The following is a 27,039-nucleotide window of genomic DNA, read 5'->3' as shown; positions in this document are numbered from 1 at the left end:
TTTCAGAGGATATGGCTAAAGCATAGACAGTGAATAACAGACAAGTAATGCTGCCTTGCCGTGAGAAACACCAGTTGCAGATGAGAAAGGGGGCCATCCCCTTGATGCAGTCTCACTGATTGGGAGACTGTTTCCTTTGTTAAGAGTGTCCTTTGGTCTCTTCCATGGTTACAAACTGATGCAGAAATCTCTCAGGATCCACCCCAGACCTTTCATCAGGAGCAAGCTGACAGCTGTGTTGTTTGTTGTGGATATCTGCTTGGACACAATCCTGGTAGGTACCCCCCTGTGCCAAAGTACCCCTGCTTCAGTATTGTTCTGTGTGATTACAGCGGGCAGCTTCCATAGTCATCTTACAGGCCCAGTCCACTTTTTTTTTTTACAATGAACCCTTCATTGAGACCAAGGTAACTGGTGGCTGATGCACCAAGGCCGAATTTCAGTATAATCACTCGGAGTTGAACTTCCTGTGCATTTAAGAGGAGCTGCACGGCAGACTTCAACCAGTACAGCTGCAGAACTGACCTCAGTACTATATAATCAAGTCTATCAGGTCCGTCTTCCACCCACAGAAAGCAAATGTAATTTCATCCCGCTGGCCTGTGTGTTGCTCTCCACTCTTTTGTTCATTTTTCTGATGCATTCAAATACATGTTTTGATATTAACACTAAAAACACCATCAGGAGCATCATTATTCCTGGTTGGCCCTGTCCTTCATGCTCTGCTGAGATGCCACCCCTCACCTCATCAACCACAGCATGTCCCACAGATAGACATGCTGCATAATGTGAAGGCTGCACTCTCTGGACTTTATGTGTGAAAAGAGATTAACTCATCTGCTTCTACTGGAGTCCACAAACATACCAATCACCCTTTCGGCATAATCATGACTGCACCATAAATAAACTGCCTTTTCCAACAGAAGGTATCAGCACACACTCCATGTATTCCTCCCACACCTCCGGGTTGTGTTGTAAGCCCTCAAATTAAGCACATATGCAGCACATCTCATGTTTTAATATAGCTGGTCCCGCCTGCTGAGGCGCTGCTACAGAAAAACAAATCATGCTACTACATTGCATATATTAACATGTGTCAGTGAAAACACACAGGCTCCTGAGAGGAGTCTCCATCAGGACTGATGTGCGCTGCCTTTGTCTGCAGCTGCGTCCACAGGACTTCAGGGGAAAAAAAATAAAGAATATTGCAAAGACTCCAAATGACAACATGCAAAACAGAAATGCTTCACCTGCGGCGGAATGAATGTCTCTGCATGACCCGGCTCTGTGGCAATCATTGTGACTGAAAAATGGCACACAAGCGGTTTTTGATTATTGTTTTCATGACGGCAGAAGAGGGAGGTTATATGCATGGAAAACAGGCTGGAAGAACTGCCAAAATACAAACTTTAAAACCAGAAATTTGCTCGAACCAACAAGTCCAACTATTGACATACAGAGTAACAGAGCAAAAATAAGCAGCATATATGGAGTGAGATTGCCGGCTTGGGGCCAACATTCAAAATAACAAGGCCTAGTATCTCACAGATCTGATCATCTGCAGGACTTTAATAGGCAGCAAAAATATGAATAGATGGTGTTAAAGTAGGCATTTAAGACACATTCTGCATGTCAATATAATATACCACGTACACCCCATTAGAGCCCGTTGGGGATCTTTGAGAAATGAGCCTATGCAAGACGTTTCCCAAGTACTCTAGGTCATTTGAAATACCTTCATTCTTCAAACAACTCTGTAAACACGCCATTTGTATTCAGCTTGTGTGGAATCGGTCTGTGCTGATGTACTCCAGCAGCGACGACAGCAGCCACCCGTGCAAGCGTTTATGCTCCCATTAAACATTTGTTGTGGGCCTGTTGGCTCCATGCATGACAGGAATGCTGCAATATTTTAATGAGCCCAGCTTCCTTAACCTCAGACCAACAACTTCTTCATCGGCCTCCCACTGGTGCCATTTCTCCGCTCAAAGCTATCTGTTTTTTATTGCCCAGTTGGATTCTTTTTATTGACACAAGATTCTATAATATTGAGAAGAAACACCTCACAATTGGCTTTCAATCCTCACAATGGCCACGACAGAAACAGGACACAACAATGATAATGCACACATGTAAAGTCTTCTGTAGGTTTTAGGAGCAAAAAACAAAAAAACAAAATCATGTGAATGCGATACTCTTCTGTATAATTGTCACATGCAGCTGCAGTGATGACATTATGCTGCATCAATACAAACACTGCCAAAACCAACAAAGAGGAAAAGCAGAGCTGCAAAGAGCAGCCAAGATAGCCTGGTCATGAAGGATGCAACAGATGGATCCTTGTAGGGATGTCCCGATCAGGTTTTTTTGCCCTCGAGTCCGAGTCTGAGTCATTTGATTTTGAGTATTTGCCAATACCGAGTCCCGATCCGATCGTTTCTATAAAGGCACTCGTTGCGGCAAAACCTGTGTGTGTGTGTGGCCACACACATGGACCTGTCGCACCAAAAGCAACTGTCATACCCCTGCGCTACAAGACACAAAGCCACCCTGCACAGAAAGTGTTAACTTTGACAGCCCTAATAAATATATATCCGAGTCCTGATCGGGAGGTAATGTCCGATTCCGATCGAGTCTGAAATCACGTAATCGGGCCCGATTTCCGATCGTGTGATCGGATCGGGACATCCCTAGATCCTTGGTGACCCAAAATATCCAAACCACACTGATGATGGTTGAATTTGTTCTTTTGTAGAGAATACAGTAGAACGTGCAAACAGAAGTCTACTGACTAATGGCCGGTTTACACAGTGCGATTTTGGAGATATCTTTGGTCGTGGCTGTAAATCGGTGGTCTTATGTCACACTGTGAGGCAGGTTCCAGGCTGGCTGTTGTCAGCGTCTCGTGACCAAAGATAAGCTGAGATAAAATTCTAGCGTTGTCAGACAGACAATTTAGGATGACTGACTCACAGTGTGACAGCTGCTACGACCTGTCACTCCGCATCCATGTCCTCCTCCTCGCATGTTGACGTACGACGTAACCTGTGATCGCCTGCGATTCAGTAAATGGTCATCGTACAATCTGCATCAAACTCGACGTTGTACCAAAGTTTATTAGATCCATGTCACATAGTGTGTCATGCAATGGCCTTATAAATAAATAAATAAAAATCGCACAGTGTAGAGCAGCCATGAGGAATAAGCAGCTGTAATCTACAAAGGAATCTCCATTTACCACATCCTTCAATGGTTACAGCCCATGAAGTCAGACAAAGCTGAGGTCTACTGAAGTCTTTTCTTGAGCCAGCTGCAACACGTGTGACTGTGATGGTTCCAGCTCTGAGTCATTTTGGGTCCTGGAAAATACCCCAGTTCGACTGAAAACACCCCAGATAAGTTCTCCGTTCATCCAAAAACATCATTATCCATCTGTAAATGCGCCAAATATTCTCTCTGTGTCAAGCTAAATAAAGTCTGCGTCTTGGACTTGTTATACAAAAATGGGTTCACATGGGTGTCACACACACACACACACACACACATCACAACCCTGCATATCAATTTGCACTTGAGAGCTTCATCTTGCGGCGTCCATTCTTGCCATGTACCTGAGCCAGAACATCTAATTGGAGCAAAATAAGTAACTGCCCATAAATCCTGGAGAAGAGAGAGAATGCCGGCCTGCTTTTTTAGTTTCTGATACTGCAGGGTTCTGTGCTCTTTGGATAATGAGGCCGCGGGTAATCATGCACAAAAATAAGACATCCAAAATATATTCTACTGCAAGGAATGTTTTCTGGTTGTCTTCATTTTTACCACAGGGTTTGGATAAGAAAAGAAAACAGAGCAAAGAGGCTTCAAAGTTCTCCCTTTAAAGAAATAATATGTGTTATATACAATTCTGCAGACTATAGATTATGTTTGCCAGGTTCATCGTACAGCTTATTACTACTTAAGTCACAGTACATACATACTCTGTGGAAAATTTAGAAAAATAAAAAGTGTGCAGAGGTCAGCTCAAGTGCCACCCTGGGAAAACCTCCTTTCAGATAATTTAATTTCCAGATTATTTATAGCGTATCACATAAAATTGTGTGATAGCAACTCTGCTGCACAGCACCTACCACATTTCCACAACAAAAGCTCAGAGGATGTGAGAAGCCAACATGTATTAAAGACAATTGTTGAGCTTTCTTTAGTTAATGCAGCGAAAGGGAGTGACTGAACCAAAATCCTCTTATTATTCTGCATCAAACCAAGTGTCTTGTTGTCTAAAGCTTATTACTAAGCAGCAACTGAAAACTGAAAACAGACCCACAAAAACAGCAAGTAAAAACTGACTGAAACAGAAACAAACAATAACAGGAATTTGATCAGAACTGAAGCCTCCAGAGCAAAAGTTCAATCTAAGGTGAAGAGTTTGGATAACTATTTTTCATTTATAAGTTTACAACTAAGTTGAACTGCTAGGTCACAACAGATCAGACCTTTAGCACTGTTAGAGTAGTGGATAGCAAACAACCCAATATGTTTAGAAATGTAATGTTGGGGAGAAACGGAATAGAGGTCTGTATTCAAAATATAAGTTTGAGTAACAGTTTTTGTGGCAGTTACATTTATATATGTGAAAATTAGAATCACTTAACTTTCTTAATCCTATTATATGAAAACAAGACCTTTGCACCATAATACCTAGGTAGCTACCAAATTTCCAGCTCGCTGCAGATCAGTCTGTTAGCATTATAGCTAGCCTGTTAAGTAATTCTAGCTTACTAACCACAGACAGGAGAGTAACTAATTTAAAAAATACTCCCTCTATATGCATAAGCAGGGAAGGTAAAACTATTTTAAGAGAACAAAACAAAAGACGAAATGTTATGTGTTTCTATTTACTACCTTCCATGAAGGACTGAGTGTCCATTCATCTTCGCTAAAACAAAGGACGTGTTCTGTGATCTGTAGAAACAATATTATGTGCATAACATGTGTGGTGACTGTGTCCGTTTGCCTCACCTCCGGTCAGGCAGGATGGGAACCCTCCAGCCTTTGATGAAGCTGAGATTGCTGTCCGATAGTTCCACCTGCAGCGGGAGCTTGGGAACCCAGACGGTTATCTCCAGCGGTGCGCTAAGGTGCTCGTAGCTGAAGATGACTCTGGCATTCATGGAGCCCCGCGTCTCCTTCCCGTTGACGAACACGTAGTCGCAATTGATGGACACCTAAGGACAGATCACGGCCAGAAGTCAGAGACCATCTATATGGTAATAGTTGGTGGCAGAGGATCGCAGTGATGTGAAATGACATACAGCACTGTGTGGATGCAGCTGTCACTGCCACAATTTACACCACAGCATTTCAAGGTTCCAGCAGAGAAACTGTACGGCTGGGTATTTGAATGTGGTGTGGAAGTTCACCGTCAGTACTTTCATTTTGTCTTAAGGGGATTGATTCAACCAGAGACCTTTATTCTAACATGTTGAAGATGAATCTTCTCAGGATAACTCAGGAACTACTTTTATCTTTGAAGAAATAGTCACAGTAAAAGCCCTTCTGAGGGTCAGTGGATTACTAATGGGAATAAAGACAGAAGTGACCCCCACAGAATACTGCACCCAGGTATCACAGAAATCAAAGCAAAACTATTTTTACTGACTTCACAGCGATACAGAAGACAAAGCACTGTTTACTTAAAGTATAAGTAGGTGTTTAGACAACCACCAAGGATGCAGAGATTGCAGGTTTCAAAACAGTGGAGACATAGCACAGAGTAAAAGCAGCACTATTGAACACAGGAGTTCAATGGCACACTTTTGAACCAACCAAGGGTGGGGCCTATCCCCTTATGACATCATAAAAGGCAGGAAACCTGACTGGCTTTTTGTGTCTTTGTGGGTCACTGGACCCAAATGTTCATGTCTCCTTTACGCTCATCTGATTGGCTGTTTGAAGCTGCAACAAGATAAGAAATCAAGAAGCCCAGTGCATTCTGGGAGTTAAGGTTTTTCTACTTTCCTACACCATAGAAAGCCTTGTTTTGAGTCCGTGTTCTGAGTGGTAAAAACATCTCTTTAATCTGTGGAACAAATCACAGAAAATCAGCTGCTGTGTTTGGTTAGGGAGAAAACCGGCAGACTTTCCAGGCACTGGTGGCACGTTGCTGAGAAGAGGGGGTGTAAACAAAACGCTTACTGGCTGAGAGCGTCTTCTCTGATCTCATTTCCATCTTTTATGCAGTCAAATTACTTCTTCTGCATAAAAGAGTGTTTGTTAAGCGTGTACAGTGCAAATTATACATTCAAACCACGTCCACACCCCCACCTTCTCTCTCTCTCTCTTTTGCCTTCTCATAATGATCTATGAACAACGTACAGATGCCAAGAAAAGCTTTTAACCAAACACATAATTTATGTAGGAGCGCTGATGGCAATGTGACGTTATAGGTGAACTTTAGTTCATAACACATGAATAAACATATTTCACCTTTCATTAGATGTTCATGTAATGTGAGCTCATTTGCAGCGACACTGGATGACTTCAATATATGGATATTTTCTAAATTTAAGTCTGCCATTTTTAACTTGAGCTTTTCCATCTAGTCCGAAAGTCTCCAGCCCCATCTGAATTATCATAAATACTTGTCCGCTGCTAACACTAAATTATTAACTGCAATGGATCTGGAGGGCTTTGCTTTAGGCGTCTGTCCAAGATTTATCTAGTGTTGGGAGGTAGCTGGCATTGTAATCAGAGGATCTAATCTCTCGCAAATGGAGGTCGGGCTGGCCAGTTCTTCTCAGGGCTGGGGATTCATCATAACTGGGAGGAGGTCTGAGTAATATAATTCCCCACATGCAGACAGGCCAGCATGGGGAAGAGGAGATGGAAGAGAGGGAGGGCGGCTGGTGGAGGGACTTCTTAAGATGACAGTCTTTCCCTCTGGTTCAGTTGCTCAAATGCAATTTTGTGAGCTCTGACCTTATGGGTGAGCACCGAATGCAGCCCTTTGTGTGTTACTGCTGAGTCTTATCTGAAAGAAAGAAAAATAAGTAACTCAACACAATGACCCCCGCCACCTTTGATTAATCACAGCGTGGCTTGCTTGTTGTGGAGTTGAGAACATCTGCCTGACATGTATTCCCTTCCACCCTGAAGTCGCACTCACACCCACACATATGTGAAAACGTGCCCTTGCTGCAGTGCCACTTCAGCTCCTGCAGCTACTGCTGCTGATAAACTTGGCTGGCTAATTGCAAGTCAAAAGCTGTTAGCAACTCTGGGTATCAGTGGCCCTGTGGGGGCTCGCCGAGGAGAGCCGCCACATGCCGTCACACTGCTGCTAATGTGCTGTGGCATCTTCCATGGTGCCGGCAGATTGCCTGGGTGGAGACAGATCATCAGGCAGAGCTGCCTGCGCGTCGGTCACGGGCTGGTCACAGGATGCAGGATGAGAGACCGGCTGGGTTAATAAAGGTGAAGGCACCTAAGGGCCTTTCACACATTTATTCCATAACATTAACTGAATTAATTTCCCAAACGGTTCCAGTGGCGGCAGCATCTGTCCTTCATGGCGTATTGCTATGATGTGACCGTTCACGCAGTGTCACTAATGTTGCAAAGTCTGCTGTTCATCCACGTTCTGTTCACATGCAGAATGGACCATAATTTGATTCCATTTTAAGGAGTCAGGCTGCCAGATCAGATAAACTGCTATTACATCATCAGCTCATTATTTACGCTCTTTAGCAATTTCCTAGTCCTTCTTATGCAACTCTAGAGGGTTACTCTTAACTTCTAATTAAGTGGCAAACTCCAGGAATGAAGAATGAAGTCCACAAAATTGTGCGTCCTTAAACCTCAATAGGAATAGGTTAAGGAAAGATTATGAGTTTGGATTAGAACATTTTTTACACACCAGTAACAAGCAGGCAGCAACCTCCAAAGGTACGAAATGACACCAATGTGTAAGAGACAAAAACTGCAGTTCCCCAAATAACCCATCCACCCAGTCTCTGTAGATGTCAAACTGGGCAACTACAGCAGAATTAAGGGTGATTTTATTATATTATTATAATTTGTGTGGTCACGGGTAGCCAGCTGTGTGATTAGATGTTCAACTTGTCCTCACTAGGAAAGCATAAACTTTCACTTTCAAGGTCAGTTTTTAAGGCCCAATGTTCACATAACAAGTACCCTCCTGTAGTTGTATGAGGGGTTGTATGATACAGTGCATGTGAATGTGTTTTTCAGGGCAGGATTTGTTACCATGGTAGCCAAGAAAATGGTGGAGAAGCTGTTTGCAGAGGGAACTAATTTTGCCATGTAGAATGGGTTTAGAGGGTCAGCTAAGGCAAACTTCAGCTCGAAGAAATAAAGCCTAGGTTTTCTCTCTATGACCACATAGGGGCTAGTTAAGATGTAAGTTAAAATGTCCATCTTTACAGCATAAATAAACATGTTTACAGCCACCTTTTCTTTATCTTAACACATTACAAACCTCCCATGTCTCAATGTCAAAGACACTACACACAGAATAAACTGCTCCCCCCTCAATGCTGGGACTGCTGCACGTCTTTCCAAACACTAACCACAATGTTATTTCTAAATTTAAATTTTCGCTGAATGAATTGCCCTGACACTCCACTCCATTTAGGGATAACATATGAATTAGATTGCCACTGAGTGAAGGCTGACATATGGATAGCATTACTGGGATTGTATCTTGAAGCTGTTATGAAGATTTTTTTTTTCCTGCATGTGATGAATGTGTTGCTGGCTTTAAGAGAATTGCCACCAATGAGTTCATTTAGCTCTGTTAGCTAAATGAGCCAGTCGCCCCATTAGCCTGTTGTAGCAGGATTAATGATGCTCAGTGTGAAAATGATCTGTTGTTCTCGAAAGCTGAGTGTTTAGAGATTTTTGTTTGGAGGCAATTAAAAAAAATCATCATCTTTTGAATGATGAGAATGAGTTTTAGATATGTATAAACCTCGGATGGTTACACACTTCTTGGACACACTACTGGTGTGTAGCCACACCAGTAGTGTGTCCAAGAAGTTTAGTTAGATTCAGAGAATGTGGAATTTTGAAAATTGAAAAAAAACTGAAAATTCCTCTTCAAATCTATTATAGAGGGGCATGTTAACGTTGGACATTATATATTATTGACTCACTTTTTTTGGTCAGCCCTCTGCTGGCCACTCAGGGAACTGCCATTTTTGACCCGTCCATGTTGGCTTCTTTGCTCAACACTGGTTAGCCTGTGTGTTACAGTCTTGTTTCTGAGCAGCCAGCTCTCTGTTCCTGCCTCTACTCTCCTGTTTTTACACATCCCACTGGAGGCTGAAACCTGGCTACAGGCGTCTACTCCTTTTTAGCCACAAGAGTATTAGCAAGGTCGACCGCTGGCTAAATCCTGGCTCGCACTGAGCCTTCCACTTCGTCCCATGGGTGCAGTGTGGGGTCGAGGTCAAGCCTCTGCACAGGTCAGTTGGTTCTTCTCACAACCCAACTGGGATAACTGTTTCTTATAGCATGGCTAGATAGATTAGCTGTAATAGCCCAGAACAAGAAAAAAACAACATACTAATGGCCAGAAGTAATTAGTAAAATGAGCTACAGGAACATTTACATCAAAACAACAGCTGCTGCTGATGTTATTTGCTCATTTCTTGCCCTTTAGATGCTAGATTTAGACGGTAAATGTGTATATAATGTGTTGCAGGCTGACTACAGGCTGGAAATGTGATGTGCAGACATAAGGCCTTATCTCTGGCTTCAGATGTGACTCCATAGGAGGTGGGGGTTGGCCTCAGTTGTCTATGATGGCCAGCACACATACATCCTAACACACACTACTCTCTTACTCTGTTTTTTCCCACCTTTTACAACCTGGGTGCCTTAATAATTATTCCAGCACTTGCACTTACACACACACACACACAGACACAGGATTGGCTTATCTCCTATAGGCTTTTGATGCATGAGGCAGCTTAGTTATTTCCAAAGAAGAAAGAACTAAAGAAATGAAAAAAAAATATGACAGCCTCTCACCTATTTTTACTCTCAAACTTTGAAAAAAAAAATCAGCTTGTGGGTTGGAAAGTATCCAAATGAGAACGCCAGGCTCAAAATAAAGCTTCAAATCTTCAAAATAATTTTAGTTTAAAAGCTGTTTGAGTTGCAGGAGATGGGAAGCTTTGCACAGTGTGTATTTAGCCTGTCTCCACTTAAACAATCTGATTAGAATAGATTGAAATGTGTGTGGCGTCAAAAAAACCCCCCAAAAAACGAGGAAGCAACAGAGTGTTCCTGTGATTCTCACTGTGAATCTTATATTTCTGCATTCTGGGGGTCGTTTTTATTGAACTGTCATGACTGGTGTATTTCCTGAGCTTGAAGGGCTCATTTTAAATTAGCTTCGAATGTTCAATGGCAGGATCGCTGAAGCAGGCCCACTCAATATCACATGGCCCAGCGCCTTGTCTTTAATGGAAAATGAAAAATGATAAATGACGTGCTGAGGCCAGCCAGCCATCCAGCCCCCAGTGCGACACCTGCTCTTTCCTATTGACAGTGCAGCAAGCCGTAGCCCCGCCCTCCACAAGTCTGTGCTGGAAACACATTGATCGGCTGTGAGTTCAATTCATAATTTAACCTGTTCTACATCCTAGTTATTAATCGGGACCAATTTATGTACAAGACAGCAGCTGATATGAGTTCAGTATATCACGGTGAGAATTTCTTGGACAGATACTAGAGGAACAGTCGCTGTCTTCACAGTCTCAGTCTGTAAAATTTGCAATCAAATCCGCCTCACTTGACCTTCAGGAGCTGCTAACCTTCTGAAAAGGATTTCATTAGCCTGACTTGATAATATAGTTTTACTATTCAATGAACAAATGGAGAATGGATTCTGGAAATAGAAGAAATTAATGTAGGAGAATATAAAAGTTTCAGTTAGCAGGAAGAGGTGATAAGACCGACAAGTTAGTGTTGATTACACTGTGACCTTCTGAGTCAGTGTATACGCAGCTGTTATTAGCTCCAATGCCTTTAAGGTTCCCATGCTGTTTGAATAACAGGCTTGTAAGCTCAAAAAGCCATATTACACATCATAGAGGGTATGCATGTGACATCACAGGATGCACAAGTCACTGCAGTCACACCCACTGAGTGGCAGCGCTGTGTTGAAATCCGTGGCCCAGGGAAACTCTAAGTCACATCTAAAAAGGTGAAAGGCCGTCGTGTTATCGACTGTACAAACAAATTACACAAGCACTCTGAGATCTGATTGTACAGACTGCTGAGAGGAAGCAAATGGATTACTGCAAATCCCAGAAACAACTGGAATCCAGCAACTGAAACAAAAGTCTGACAGCATTCATGGATCACTGCTTCCTTAGAAAGTTCTGAGGATCACTGTCGAATCCAGCTGCCTTTAATTTAAGAGGATGATCATCAGTTTTAAGTCAGGACATTGCTGATTGGTCAATGCAGACTTTGGTGAGAAGTGATGCAATCGGTTGACATTAGGCTCTGACAGATATTGATAGCCAAATGGTTCCAACTAATCATCTGTCCAGCAGCCGTCAAGTGGCCACATAAGGAACTGCAGTTTTTTGGGGCATTAGCTTAATTTAGCAAACCTGAAGGTTGCCACCAAACTAGGACCCTAACCTAGCACCGACTAAAATCTAAAGAACAGCGATAAAGTTAATTACACAGAACCTGGCCACACTTTCTGTGGTGTGTATTAAATTCACTTCTAAATAGTCTAAAACAAGTAATATATACACATTACATGTTCCTTTTTGATGTGTCCCTTTGTAGCTCATTTAATGTAATCTGCTTTCTTGCTATAAATGTTATCATTATGGGTGTAATATTACTAAAAGCTGCATGAGACCAAAATGAGACCCTACGCAGGCTGTGCTGCTATTTCTTTGACTATAATAACAAACATTATTTCCTCTGATGTTCCTCCTTTGTCACTTTCATTAAGATCAACAGTGCAAAACGACACTGCGACACTTCACTGTATTGTCTATACAATTATGTAATCTGCCTATAGTGCCAATCTATTATGACTGTAATTGACCGGAGAAAATAATAACAGTGTAATCACTGCCTATAATGTGCTCTGCAAGTTGTCGTGATCCCGATTTAATTTATTTAATCAACAAACAAGACTTGATATTGTTGTGCACGCACTCAGCTCGGATCCTCCTCCCGGTTCTGCACACTGGGATGCTGGGTTATATTTTTCTGCACTCCTCTCGCTTAAAAAGTTGTAGGTCCTTGCACTAAACAGAACTCTGTGAGCGAAGTGTCTTCCAGGCTTTTACTGTTCCTTTGTACTGATTTATACATAAAGACTTATCTATGGGCAAAGAATCAAATCAGGTCTACAGATGGAGTAGTCCGAAATGATGTTTTGATGCTGTGACTCTGCTGCTGTGGAAGAGTAAAGGGATTACATTTCCTAAATTGACCCAGAGATGCAGGAAATCAGGTTTACTGTACCTTAACAATGTCTTCATTCGACGACTTGCACTGCACGAAGGCCGAGACGTCGGTGACGGCCCCGTTCATCTCTATGGAGACCATTTTGACAGGAATAGCCACGGTGCGTCCGGTCAGAATGGCCGTGTTGATAATCTCCGTGTCCTGCAGAGAGAGGAAAATAGACACGACGTGTTCATGAAAAGCAGAGAGTGGTTTTCCCTTATATTTCATCAGTATTAGCCATGTCCACATTTAAAGCCATTACCATCAGAGCTGCTGAGCCTACAAGGTGATGGTCTCAGTGGCAGGCCAGAACTCATTACAGTACACCCGGGCGTCTTTCATTGGATTTCATCAACTGACATTTTCATCTTGAGAACACGTTTTTTTTTAAACAGGGTTTAAGTGAAATGGGGATGAAAAGGACAGAGGAGTAATAAAACATAATCACACAGGAAACCCATTTTTTAAATGTGCTTAAATTTCAGGCATTTACTTTAATGATGTGCAGGCTGTGATGCATCTAACCTTTGCACAACTTTTAAGTGGAAATCCGACAAGGATGCTTCACTTAGGACCACAATTATTCTTTCAGATGCAATAGGAAATGCTGCAGTCACCAGCATACTGTTAGACTGATGTTAATATATAGATATATGACAAAACGTGCCAGTATGTGTTTGTTCGCTGTCGGTAATAAACACAAAGCGGTGTCTATTCTGTTGCTGACCATGAGATGCGGGCCTATGTAAATCACTACATTTTTAGTGTTATGTTGCCTCTTGAATTTCTCTGCAGGTCTCTCAAGGTCAACAAGTTCACACACGGAGAAATGATTAGCTTCAGAAATTACAGAAATTCCTATAAATAACCTGTAAATGAGTAAAAGGCAGACTACTGTGCGTCTGTAATGGGACGTCAGGACACAAGGATAACTAATTATGTATTTATATATAAGTCGCACCTGAGTATAAGTCGCATACCCAGCCAAAGGATGAAAAAAAGTGCGACCTATAGTCCTAGTAAACCTGTGGGTCATGACTGGACTTGTCAAGTAAATGGCAGAGATGTTTGTAACAGAATCTACCTTTTACTATGGGTACAATTGTAAAGGGAAAAAGTAGAACTGTCAAACTGGGATATCAGCTGCTGTGAACTGTCCTGATCTGCATTTTGCATCTCATCTGCTAACAGCACCTACTGGAGAATTAGCAATATGTGCTGCATATTATTATTATTCAAGTATTCAAGTTGTTCATTCAAACTAACACATCAGACTGAGAAACGTCTTTATAGAGAGCTCAATCAGCTCAAGAGCAATGTCCTTTGGAGATGATATTAGATATTTCGCTGCGTCATCTTAACAGTGAAGACTTTCATCAAGGTTCCCTCTTAAACCAGTCATGTAAGCATAATATAAAACAGGAACTACCACAGAGCTCTGGGGAACTCCAATGAGCGCGGTAAGAAGTCAGGAGCTTTAACATACCAAGTTCTATCTGGAAGATAATTTATGACTAATGCTATGTCAGACTTTCCAATGCTAATCAGCCTGTGCTCAGGGCTGTCCATCCATCAAAAGCTAAAGCTGCTTCTAGTCTAGAATATTAATAATATTCACAACCTTCCCTTCAACTGCCACGCCGATGTGAAACAAAAGTATAAGAACATAAACTCTTATTAAGGTGGATTATTAAGGGTTAAAAAACACACTGTGCTCCAACCTTCAGAAAACTAGCAGAACCCAGCTTAATGTCCTCACATTCAGACGGCATAAAGGGACATAAAGTCTTGATCAGCACGTGTCAACAGAGCAGAATCTGTATGAGACTTTAAACACACCATTCATATGATAGAGAACTGCTTCCTCAGCATCTTCCAGAATTCCAGCTGAGCTCCTTTTCAGCTGTAAATCCATCACAGGCTTCTATTCTTCTCAGTCTCTGTATTGTCAGCTATGTTTAGTGAATCCTTTGAAAAAGGGGACTGAAACTATGAATCAGTGTGCGTGATGTCAATCGCATCACCCAGAAGTGTTTTCTTTCATCTGAGCAGCAAATTAATTTATTCCTACTGAGCCCCATGATTAAACCAATCTAATTATGTCAGTCTTTTATATCTGATCTATTTGTTGCTGAAATGAGGGTGGCAGACAGGAAAAGAGGCATCTTTGTTGTTTTTGGAGTTTACAAAATGGTGGCCCATTAGATGGGAAGCGAAGCACAGCAGACCTCTGCAGATAATTGACTGGACTCTGGGGTGAAATCCTAATTGAAAGACATCATCCCTCAGCTCTGCTTACTGTTTTGGCATCTGGTTCGTATTACACTACATGAGACACTTTACAATTAAACATGAACTGCTTTGGGAGCTCTAATTATGCTTACCTGTATTCAGCTTAGAACAAAAAAAAAACTGCTGCACACAGCTATCATTTCACTTAATTACCATGTTTTCCAGGAAGCAGCAAAACAGTCATTGGACACACTGGCTAATGGTAATGCATGAGTGGGGAATTTGAGCTATTATACTGAAATAAACTGATTTTAATTAATGTTTAAACCACCTGTGGAAAATATGGGCCAAGTTCTAACCAACAGAGGCGATGATTACATGGCTGATTTTAGTGGTGAACAGTAGAAAATGTCATATTAAACTATTTTCCTCAAAAATTAAACCCTTACATCAAGAAAAACATGATTATATTTTGTTATAGCTATTATAATAATAAAAAAACGTAGTATTATAAAGGGAGTTAATGGGACCTAAGTGGAAAATGTATTTATTTATTTATATAAATTTCATTTAAAACTGCTGCTACACAAAAACTAATAATGCATCAAACTCAATATTTTGGCTAATCTTTGAAATATCCAAGACTAATAAAAAATAATAATAAAACTAATAATAAACTAATAAAAAAACTAAAAAAAAATAAAATAAAAATAACCCAGCCCCCCAAATTTTGTTTTAAGGAAAATAACTTAATATTCGCACCACGCAATCAAACTGGCATTTAAAGGGATTTATTCCTCTAAATAATTTAATGTTTGGTAGTTTTGAGCAGGGCTGAAGTTGTTTAACATATTTATGCAGAAAAAATATTCATCTGTCACAGATGTCACACATCTCTTAGAAGCAGATTTTTGTCCTTAATGACACAAAAGGAAGCAAATTTTAAAACTGCTGCTACACAAAACATAATAATGCATCAACCTCAATATTTTGGCTAATCTTTGACATATCCATGACAGATTTAAAAATAATGCCTCAGCCACCTAACTTTAGTTTTATGGAAAATAACTTTTTTATTTTTTGGTGTTTTCTTCATAAAAACGTACTGTGACATCAAGTAATCAAACTGGCATTTAAAGAGTTAAATTCCTCAAAACCATTTAATGTTTGGTAGTTTTGAGCAGGGCTGAAGTTGTTTAACATAACATTTAACAGAAAAAACATCTAGTCGTAAATTAAAGTGACGCCCGAGGGTTAATAGTTGATATATATATCATCATTGTTATGAAGCGCCCAACAATACAGCCATGCTTTGGAGCTAGCTACAGCTAGTGGCTAACCCCTGCTACTTTGCATCCTTCTTGGCTATTAGACAGTAATTGCTAAAAATATCTGTATCGTTAATGTCACTTTAAAATCACACAAAGACACAACCCAAGCTCATTTAGGACAAAAGTGTGCCCCCCCAAAAAAGCTGATTTTGTGTTAGAGTTAAGGAAACTTAATGGTAGTAGAAGTAAATTCCCCAGAGGGAAGCTAAATGAGATTGAGTTGTGTGTGTGTGTGTAATCTCAGCCACTCATTCACAAACCTTCTTGCCTTTTTGTTCAGACTGTGTTTACAGATTAAAGTTGCTTGTGGTTATTCCCACTTAATGTAATCCATTGCTGTGCAGCTTAGTAGCGATTGCCCATGAGGTTATAGCGTGCTAGGCTTAAATGCTCAGCTGAACTGCACCTGCTGTTGAATAATGTAAACAATACATTTTGCCAGATGTGTATCTTTATGGACATACATTTGGAAATGTAATGCGTGACTTGGAGCTCTGGGGCTTGTGCAACAGAAAACATCATTTCTTATTTATCATGTGTTGCTGCTGTGGCACCGAGCAGCTAATGGAACTGGGAATCTGGCATCTACATCCTCCCTCCTGCTTCCCTGCCTGTTCAGCTCTCCTCTCAAAGTAATAAGGATATCTTGTGAAGGAGGCTCCGGTGTTAATGGTGGACTAAAGTGTGTAATAAGCCCCAGGGTGGGTTTAACCTCGCTGTCCTGGAATTGTTTCTCCTTGCATGTTGTAACTCCACCCTTCTCCTCCTCTTATCTGCAGCAGGTCAGCGGTAGTCTGCACACATTCTGTAATTCTTCAACCATAAAAAGACTCTACTTCACCAGCCAGTCTTCCTTTCTTCTCTCAGACAGAAGCTACAGAAGGCTCTCGGCTCTGTTTCATCGTTACACCAAACGCATGATGTTTATATTGTGGCGACAGAAACACTTCCCACCTCTCTCAGCAGCAGGCTCAGAAAGTGCTGATCTGTTCTACGACCTGTCAGCAGCTGTGCAGCAGCAGCTGGAGGGAGCTGGATGAGGTGCATTTAAACCAGCTACAGAAGAAGAAGACAGGGTGCGTCGGACTTTAGAGCCAGACGTTTCTGCTTCAGACGCTAAGGTTCCCTGACCTGAGCGGCACAGACATACTCAGAAAAAGCCCTCGAGACTGATGGGACAAATACACAGTGGTCAGGTCCGCTGTGGTAATTACAAGTCTGACAATTAAAAAACATCACTTTCATACTTCAGAGCCAGAACAAAACACACCTGCTGCTGGTCCAGAGTGAAACTCAACTGTCAGATCGCCATTTAGCGTCACTAGGGGGCACCAAGGTTATATAGGTATGCAGGTAGACACTAGTAGACCAGAATGCACCTGGGTGGACTAATGTTTTTTTTTTACCAGTGCAGGAAAGACAGCAGGGACCAGTCTGTTGTTGTTTGCCTGAACAGGGATTAAATACACCGGCCACCAAAGTGATTTAAGAATGGATATTGAGTTCTTTCTGCCTGCGTAAACCAAATACCCACAGTGCATAGGTGTTTGTTTGATTTGAGCTAAATTAAGTTGATCTATTTTGTTTAAATATTTTTGTCACTACAGGACCAAAACTAAAACTACACAGTTAGGGTTAGGCCAGAATCCCACTGGGCTCATAGGTCTTCTGTTGCAGAGCACCTGCATGGTTATAATTTGATTTTTAATTATTTTTTGTCCATCCGTGGTGTTTTATTTGAAGATCCAGTGGATTATCTCTGCTGTTCCTGCGCCTACTGGAGCTGACCAGGTTACAGTGTTAAGGTAACAAACCACTGGGTTAAGTAGGAAAAGATTGTGACTTTGCTATGTTTAACACATGTTCGCCATTTTCTTTGCTACCATGGTGACAATCCTGTCTAAGCTGCCCAGACGAGTGCCAGAACAACACTGATTCATGAACACTGAACCACTTTTGCTTCTTCTTGCTTAGTGCAGGCTGTTCAAATTGTACTTTAAAGAGTCTGTAGACACTTCATCAACGTTGTCTTCTGAATATCTGACATGTCTCCTGTTATATTTAGCCATAAACCATCCAATCCAACAAAGGAAGACTGAATTGTCATCTCTCAGGGTAACCTCAGTGACTGCAGCAGCAGCAGCCACTCAGTGATACAGCGAGGAATGGGGCTCAGCCTGCCTCTTGTCTACTACATGCCAGCTTACTGAGTGTAATGGGCACATTGAGTGGAAATCTGATTTCTGAAGTGAACTGTGACTATTTATATCATTTAACAATGTCAGCGATACTTGATAGTCTAATTGGAAGCACTCAGAGAATTCCCACAGTGTGAAAACTTACCAAATTGATCAAGCCTGACTGGTCTCAGTGTGTGGTGTGTTACAGATCTGAGATTTTCTTACTTTCAATTTCAAAAAAAAGTCTTATTTTTAAAAGTGACAAGCGAGCTTAGTGGCCTTGAAATTCCCCACCGGGTAAAATAACAATGAAGATAACAACAAAAAGCCTCTCTTCTAATTTGGAGTCTTGTACTTAGCAGCTGCACCCAAACACCCTTTCAACAGAAACAATCCTGACTCATATAAGTCGTACAGAGTGCAGGGCTGGTTGCCTGCTTCAGAATATATAAATTTCACACAGACAGAAATCTAATTCTGCAGCACAGCTAAACACATCTGGGAACAAGATGCATGCTAATCCCAAATGTCAAGGGGACAGGAGATATTAAGTGAGCCGTATGCTACAACAGATGTGCAGTGCATAAAGTTGTAAATGCACCTCCAGTACATTCAGATGCAGGCAAGCTGTGGCCTAATAATGCACACATATATATAACCAAGAGATTTTTTAGGCGGGGCGGATCAAGCCTCAAAAAAAATCTGTGATTTACACAGATTTTAATTAAATGACTTAATGATAGTAAAGAAGCTGGTTGGAGATGTGGGGAAACACCAAAATCAAGATGAACCACAGGCTTTGGATCTATCTGTATATCACCTCCACCTCCCAGTCACGCTATTCTGTTGTGTATATAGATTATTCACCACACACAGTAAACGTTAATTACTCCACTAGCAAAAACCACAAGAATACGAGACCACGGCTGGATGTACTCAGCGCCTATTGCTTGATTCATTTTACTTTTGTTTCTATAATCTGTTTACTGCCCTCACTAATTGCGACTTTTCCAGTAATAGAAGCTCGGAGTGGTGGGCCTGTTAGAACCAGCAGACAGTGGAGGTGTCGATTGGATTCATGTGTGTAACGACAACACATCTGTCTGCAGAGAGCATACTGTATAAACTCAACTAGAGAGTCGGTCTGGTGCACAAGATGTTAAACATGCCTTGTTTCTGTGTGCACTGTGCAGCTGTCATACTCACAGACTTCTACCATAATTAACAAGGAAGACTTTAAAAAAAGAATCATTATTATTCTGTAATATGAGTCTGATATTTAGACTACTAAATTCAGTACTCTGTTACACCTGCTAGTCCTCATCCTTGCTGTTCTGTACTTGGACCTGGAAGTTGCTATGCTAACACTGCTAAGATACCTTAAAATGCAGCAATTCCTCATACCTCTGTTTCATTGCAAATGTAGCTAAAATAAGTGTTATATGTATTCTGTTATTCTCCAACACTGCTGGTCCACTTAGCGTTAGCTAGCCCTGCTATGCTAACAACACTAACAAGACTGCTCTGTAGCCCGCTAGCAATTGAGCTAGCTAGGTAGCCGGCTAGCATTCGCCTATTAGCTAGACCTGCTGGTTAGCGCAGGTAGGCGCTGTTCTGCAGTCTTTAGCTAACTCGGTGTCTTGCTAAGTAGCAGTTTGACCAGCAAGTGCTTGTTTAAACAACACAGACTTAAACAACAAGTTATTTATTCTGTGCTAATGACTTGGTGGCTAGCTAGATCCCGTAGCTACTATGCTAGCGATGCTAACCGACGTAGCATTCATCTACAGGAAGCTGTGTTTGTTTGTTTCCACTCACCATTGCCAGAGGGATGATGGCCTGAATGTCGCGCTGCACCACCGTCAGCTCCGTCACCACCTTCTCCGAGTCGGGCGGCGGGTTCTGACCCTTGTAGTCGATGTTCCAGTTTATCCTTCTGGTCACCGAGAGGCTGGTGAAGTTCTCCATCTCAAAATCCAGCTGCATCACCTCCACGTTACCCATCACATCCCTGTGGGAGCCAGGAAAAAAAGTCAAAAATCATAAAAGACACACACTCTCACACTCCTGGTACTGAAATAGTTAAACACTACATTATGGCCCTGTTCACACTGGAGAAAGTCATTCCAGCTAGAGTAGGATTGAGCCCAGACAGCCTTTAAGCTGGACGCGTTCAGACCTATTTTCAAATCTGGCTAGCACACAGTTGTGTCCGCACTCAATCCGGCTTCATCCAGCGTGTTTGCTGTTCTCCAAACCACTAGGTGGTAGGTCGTAATATGGCTAATAATGTGGCTAGCCGGATTGGCTTGCGTTCACACCTGAGCCACATTTGAGCCAATCCTGCTAGATCCACCTCTCGAGGGTGGATCTAGCCGGCTTGAAATCAAACTGGATTCAGCCGGATTGGAGGTGTTCACACTCGGAAAAAAACACATCTGGATTGATCTGGATGCGGCCAAATCCTGCTTAAGCCACATTTTTTTCCCCAGTGTGAACGGGGGCCTTAGTGGCAGATCCCCAAAGGTTATCATTGAATTAAAATAAATGGTGTATAGTGTCAGAGCTGTGATATTATGTATGCAGCTGGTCACCTTCAGGAAGTAAGGCGACAGCATTATTCTCTCATGCTGAACAGACAGAAGAGCTGAATGTTCTTTGAACATAGTTTTATGATTGATCGCAGTATTGCACTTGGATCAATGGATCAATATACAGAACGCTGCACAGACAGGATCTCAGAATACAAACCAGCAGTCGAATCAATGTTCAGCATTCAGACAGCCTCACATGAACTGTCAAGACACGTCCGGCTCCTATCATAAGGCTTCATTCTGCAGAAACAGCTCCTTCACTCTGATTGGTTCACCTCACACTTCCTGACAGCTACAAGGCCGTTCACACCGCTGTAAGATCTGAAAGGTCAGGGTGTAGTCTTTACAGGGTGAAGCTTGAAGCATCACATGAATCAGATCCTCAGCACAAAGACACACACACACCACTTCAGACCGGTCTCGGATCATTAACCCTTTATCTTAATGCTGCAGTTTAATCCTGTTTCTTTGTCTGGCTGTAAAACCTCAAATGTTTTCACTAAATCTCAGTAATGATGCATCACAGTTCATCTGTTTCCGTCACAGCGGAGAACAAAGTTTAAGTGATCCGACTCCTGTCTGAACCTTCCTGCTCCCCCGCCCAGCGTGTAACCTTTGAATAAGTCACACCGAGCTTTAATAACACTGATGATTCTGCTTTAACAAAAGCCAACCTGGGCCATTTTTCCATCTTTTCAAGTCTAAATGATTCATCAGGATGAAGATATTTGAAATTGTTGCAATATTGAGTGAGACGTTATCACACGTAGTGCTTGTTTATGATCCATCCAAAAGAGCCTGAGCAGACTCTCACTGTCAATATAAGTGTCTGAATTACAGAGAGGATGAAGACTCAGCACGCCTGAGGAATAAACACACAAACAAATAGTGATATAATTGCACATTTTCAGAATTGTAGCAACAACAAAAGCTGCTGATTGGAGACCATCCAGTCTGCAGTGAAAGCTTAGCCTCTGCCAGTCAAACAGGAGGAGGGAAATGGAGAGCGATCAGCTGCAGAAGAGGTGTGAGGCATCTAAAGCGAACGGTCTAAAGAGTAACGGTAGCATCCACGCCACAAGAAAGACTATATCTGTGCATGCACCAGAAAACCAAACCAACCAAAAAGAGACCATGGAATGTTCCTTTAACAGGAAGCACATCCTCCTGTTCTGACTGCACGGCTCGTATGGAAGGTGTGTTCAGGCAGAGCTTCAGGTGGTGGGATGCACCACGTGCCCCGTGCTGCCTGCAGGCTTCTGGCAGATGCAGAAAGCACCCTCAGACTCAAAGAAACATGAAAGCATGGCAGAAAAACCACAGAAACAAAGACAGTGGTGTCATATATTGGACTGGATAACAGGAACCTAGCTCTCAAAGCTCACGTGTCACCCGATGATGAAGTTTAACCCTTTCTGTTTTCTTACAGTGAAACTTTTCTATGTTAACTATGAATCAGACAAATGCTGCTTTATTATGATCTCAGTGGTGAATGGGTTAACGGCTTAGTAAGATGTTGTGGACGTTGACAGCGTGCAGGTGTTCCTCTGAACAGTTAAAGCAGCTTCTATGTGTGTGTAGTGGGTGTGGCACTTACTACTTTAACCAATGAAGGTCAGGCCGGCTAAAATGTTGTGATTTAACAGTTTTATTCATTTGATTCAAAGAATCACACATTTAGTGTGTTTGGAAGGAAGAAAAACGCAGAGATTTATTACACATTTAAGTATTTAACCATTTAGGCCAGCTAGCGTAGGGTTGAATCCAGATTTCAGTTCCAAAAGCAGTTTATTCCTTTGTAGCCCTGTCTAAAATAAACTCGGGGCAAAGCTGTCGTAGTTCGACGGTTGTTTACATATGACTTTTGTACGCGACCCGGACACTGTGCCCATGAAGTATCACGTCGCTAGCGGAATTCGATGACCTGAGCCAGATGTAAGCAAATCCCGCTAGATCCACCTCCGAGAGGTGGATTGAAATCAATCCGGATATATCCAGATATGGCCCGAATCCTGCTCTAGCCGGATTGATTTCCCCAGTGTGAACGGGGTCTTAGTGGATGAATTAAAGCCACACTTCTATCAATGTTTGGACAGTAGTCACATGGCCCTCTTGTCTTCCTGTCAGATGAGATCATTTTTGGATTATTTGACTTTGGACCTCTGTGCATATTTTCCTTAATGACCGTCCTCCTGGCTCCTGTTCGCTCTAATGATGCCATCGTACACCATGAATTCATCAGTGATCGACTTTGAATGAAAACAGCGAGCACGTTCTGTCAATAAACAATCTCTGCTGCCTAATCTCAGCTTTCTTCTTCTTCTTCTTCTTCTGTTTTAGGCCTGATTGTAGGGCTTCTGAGAGGAGATTGCAAATTTAGTTCTGCCTCCCACTTTGGAAAAGGCGTAATTGCCCGGGCTGCAGATCTGACCAATCAATAGTTTTTGGTAGGTGACTTGATTGCTCTCACTTGAGATATTTGCTAGTCAGAGACGTGCCAGCGATCCCAGCCTGATAACAGCCCCACCTTTATGAAAATCCCGCTTGTAATCCTCACATTCAACATGAAACCACCTCACTGGTGGCTAAGGCGGCAAATTAATCCTCTCTCCACCCGTGACGAGAGTCATCCCGCCCAGACCTCACCTATCTTCTCTCTCTCTCTGTCTGACTGTCCTTCACAAACAGTAGCAGAAACTGGCTGCATTTCAGCCTGAGAGGCTTTTAATGAAAGCCGGATCAAACCATGTGAAGCGATCCTCCACCCACAGAAAGTTCCTCTTAGGGAACGCCGTGATGAGATCTCAGCCTATTTGTCCCGGCATCACTCACTGAAAACAAACACCCGCCGTCTGTCTGCATACTGTCATCAATATGGCTGCTGCAGCTGAAGTGAGTACAGGTACAGCCGCTCAATACGCCATCGACCACCGCCGAAGCCGCGCTGGAGAGGGGAGGGGCGGAGGGAAGTGATGCTCAGAGTGCACCAAGGCCAGAAAGGAAACGCTGAAAGAGCTCCGGTCACATCAGCAACGTGGCGCTGCCGACACGTTTTATCAGATCCTGACAAAACAACTCACGGCAGCTTTATCCTTAAACTGCAGCGTGCCACCTCCTCTTGCACGTCTCCTCATGTTTCCTGTTTTCCTTAAAGTCTGACCTTTTCGTCAAAACACTAAATAATGTATGTGTTGGCCACTTCATGCTGCTTCAGTCCAGTTTCTAATGTTTCAAAGAGGAGCAATGGCTTAAAGAACCTGAGACAAATGACTGAAATCCTTCATGTAATTATTCACCCACTTCAGCCTTAAAATAAAAACAGCATTAATGGTGGACAAACGAACTCTACATGAAGGTGTTTTTTTTTTTTTAAAGAGTAGTGGGCGGCGAGAACTTAAATGAGTGATTTCATAGCAAAAGGACTGAAGGAAGAGAAGAGGGAAGTAAACACGGCTGAAGAAAGTCCGGCCTGGGCTCCATTAAGTTAATGATGTACTGCGTGTACAGCACAAAGCATATATTTTAAAAGCTGTAGCTTAGGGCTTTCTCAGAGCTCAGGGGGATTTCATTCTTTGATCAGAGGTGTGTTTGAACTGATTAACAGGGAGAGATCATTGGATCAAAGCGCCGCCAGGCAGGGTTACAACAGCACAGGAACACAAATGGTGAACAGAGAGCTGAAAACGGTGCATGCTTAAGTCTGTAGCAGCCGTTAAAGCCTGGAGAACTTAGCTGGATAAAGTGATTTTAAACAAACAGGAACTTCTAACTAAAAGTTTTGAGACACGCCTTAATAAAATAGACATATATATCTTGTTTGTGTAATTCATTTCTTGAATATCAGACAGCAAAGATTAAAGGAAGCCAGCAAAGCTACTTTTGTCCATTTTTGAAGCCTCTGGTTGTGTTGCATGACGAGCTAGGACCTGTCATGGTAGCTAAGAAAATGGCAAAGAAGCTTGTTGTAGCTGGCAAACCCAAAACAACCCAAACCAAGTGGTTTGTGGTGCCTAAACACAACCTGCAGGTCTGATGGTTTGTTCAACAAAACCACCTGGAAGCTTGACCTATAGGAAAACTGTTGATACAGGACAAGAAAAGTCAGCTGGTGACTGGATGAACAATCTGTCAATCACAGTCTATAACAAGCTTTAAATATATCAACGAATCACCGAAGAAGAAACACAAAAATCAGAATATTTGAAAGCTAGCAAAAAAACATGCAACCCGGCATCTGTCACACCCAAGCAGCAACCTCCGGGGCTCAGACTTGAAGCCCATGCGAAAGTGTCCAAACTTGTAGTTCACGCTGCAGCCTCTGGGGGCTGGCTCCAGAAGCGAGTCATTTCCCATAGACTCCCATGTTAAAATGGCCGACTTCACAGCAGAAATGAACATGTTTACAGCCTGGTACAAAAAACCATTCTGGTCTCAAATGATAGGTTCTCTTCTAGTGTCAGTTGTACGGGGGTGAATTTTGTTTTACAACTCACTCGTTTTAATTATATTCAGACTTAAAATTACGCATAATTATGGGCGTTGCCGCTTTGAGTGACAGACGGTTGCTGTATCACAGCGCAAGTTTCCTGCCTCTACGATCGCCCGTCCCCCTAAACTCTGCTCATGCTCCCCCTCTTTGTCCATATTTGGAGTTTTTGCGGACATGGCGCTGCCAACGTGGCGTCAGGTGGAGCGTCCCGGAACCTCCCACCGAGCCTCAAAACGGCTCTTCAGAAACAAACTGGTGACATCACAAAAGCTCTGTCTATAGTTTTTATTGTCAATGGTCACACCTAAAACACGCCCATAACTGCCTGTGCTGATTGGTCTTCAATCAGAAATATGACAGGAATCTAAGGTAAAAACAAATGGCAACTAAAAATCATTTAAAACAACATGTTTTTAAAAAAGCAAAGAAATGCCAGCTACATAAGTTCTGGTCTGCTGTTCTGGCCTGCTGGCCTGCAGCTACATACTGCAGTGCTGTGCAGAGAATCCTCTCTCCATGTACATGAGTGATCCTGCCGCTCCACCATTTGTCCTTCCTCAGATGATGTTTGGCATCTACTGACCACGTCCTGCAGTTTACCCCCCCCCCCCCACCCCCCCACCCCCACCCCATTCACACACATGGACTTTAGGAGCTGGCCGTTCTCTGGCTGCCTCATACATCCCTACCTCTGACAGATGCCACTATAACCACATAATCAATAGCATTCACGTCACCTGTCAGTGCTTTTAATGTGGTAGCTGATTGGGTGAAAGCCATTTCTGCAAACAGTCCTATCTGTCATTCTGGGAGCCATTTTGTCAGAAGCGCTGCAGATTTTAAACAAACCAACCACATCGTGTTTAATAAAATATTTTTACTTTGAAACTATTTATGTAAACAGCTCCCTCAGACTGTCCTTTTTCTCTTTAGAAGCTTCAAACATCAGTGATGTTGAGAGGCTGTTTTCTGTTTAAGTATCCAGGACACTGAGAATTATCTTATTAAATAGCAGCTTTCTTTTTTGTTCCTGTTGTCCTGACTTAGACAGCGGTTATGCCGCAGCAGTTTTTGAGAACATTACTCATTGAATCCTATTCACCGTGATCAATAATGCATCGGTTCATGTGGTGTTATCAACGAGCTGCTGCTGCTGCTTAAATGGGACGGTTCCAGTTGGAGGGTTACAGAAAGAGAAATATGTTGAATAACCCCATTGCTGACTGAGATGTGTGATGAAGAGGAGAATAAAGAGAGGGGAGTGATGAAGATGTCAACACTTTTTTTTACTCTCAGACAATTTAGAGGTTTCACCAACAGAACTGGAGCTCAGATTTTTTTAGAGGAGTTTGTGCATGAGGATGAAGAGGAGAGGAGGAGGAACTTAATTTGTGTAGTTTGTGTATCTCAGGGTCTCGTTCACAAGTGAGGGAAAAATGATTGACGGTGGATCAGTGCAGCTTCCACAGTAATGTGGGTGCATTACGTCGTAGTGAAGAAGGAGCTGAGCCGTAAAGCGAAGCTCTCAATTTACTGGTCAAATTACGTTCCAAACCTCACCTATGGTCATGAGCTCTGGGTAATGACCGAGAAGAATGAGATCGCGGATACAAGCGGCCGAAATGAGCTTTCTTCAAAGGGTGGCTGGGTGCTCCCTTAGAGATAGGGTGAGGAGCTTGGAGTAGAGCCGCTGCTCCTCCACATCG

General features: G+C 42.4%; 1 protein-coding gene across 2 annotated transcripts in view; it reads right to left on the bottom strand.

Moving 5' to 3' along the window:
* Positions 1 to 27,039, bottom strand: part of tmem132e (transmembrane protein 132E) — a 339,900-nt gene that overhangs the window by 25,273 nt on the left and 287,588 nt on the right. For both annotated transcript variants that reach the window (XM_028421320.1, XM_028421319.1), the window contains exons 4-6: positions 20,069 to 20,261; positions 12,523 to 12,666; positions 5,017 to 5,222 (exon numbers count right to left, since the gene is read on the bottom strand). In XM_028421320.1, coding sequence (XP_028277121.1) covers positions 5,017 to 5,222; positions 12,523 to 12,666; positions 20,069 to 20,261 — 543 coding nt within the window. The remainder of the gene's footprint in view (positions 1 to 5,016; positions 5,223 to 12,522; positions 12,667 to 20,068; positions 20,262 to 27,039) is intronic.

Source organism: Parambassis ranga, chromosome 14 (assembly GCF_900634625.1).
Source record: "Parambassis ranga chromosome 14, fParRan2.1, whole genome shotgun sequence".
NCBI classification, from domain to species: domain Eukaryota; kingdom Metazoa; phylum Chordata; class Actinopteri; family Ambassidae; genus Parambassis; species Parambassis ranga.
The sequence above is the reverse complement of the archived record's forward strand: the minus strand, read 5'-3'. Positions and strand labels throughout refer to the sequence as shown.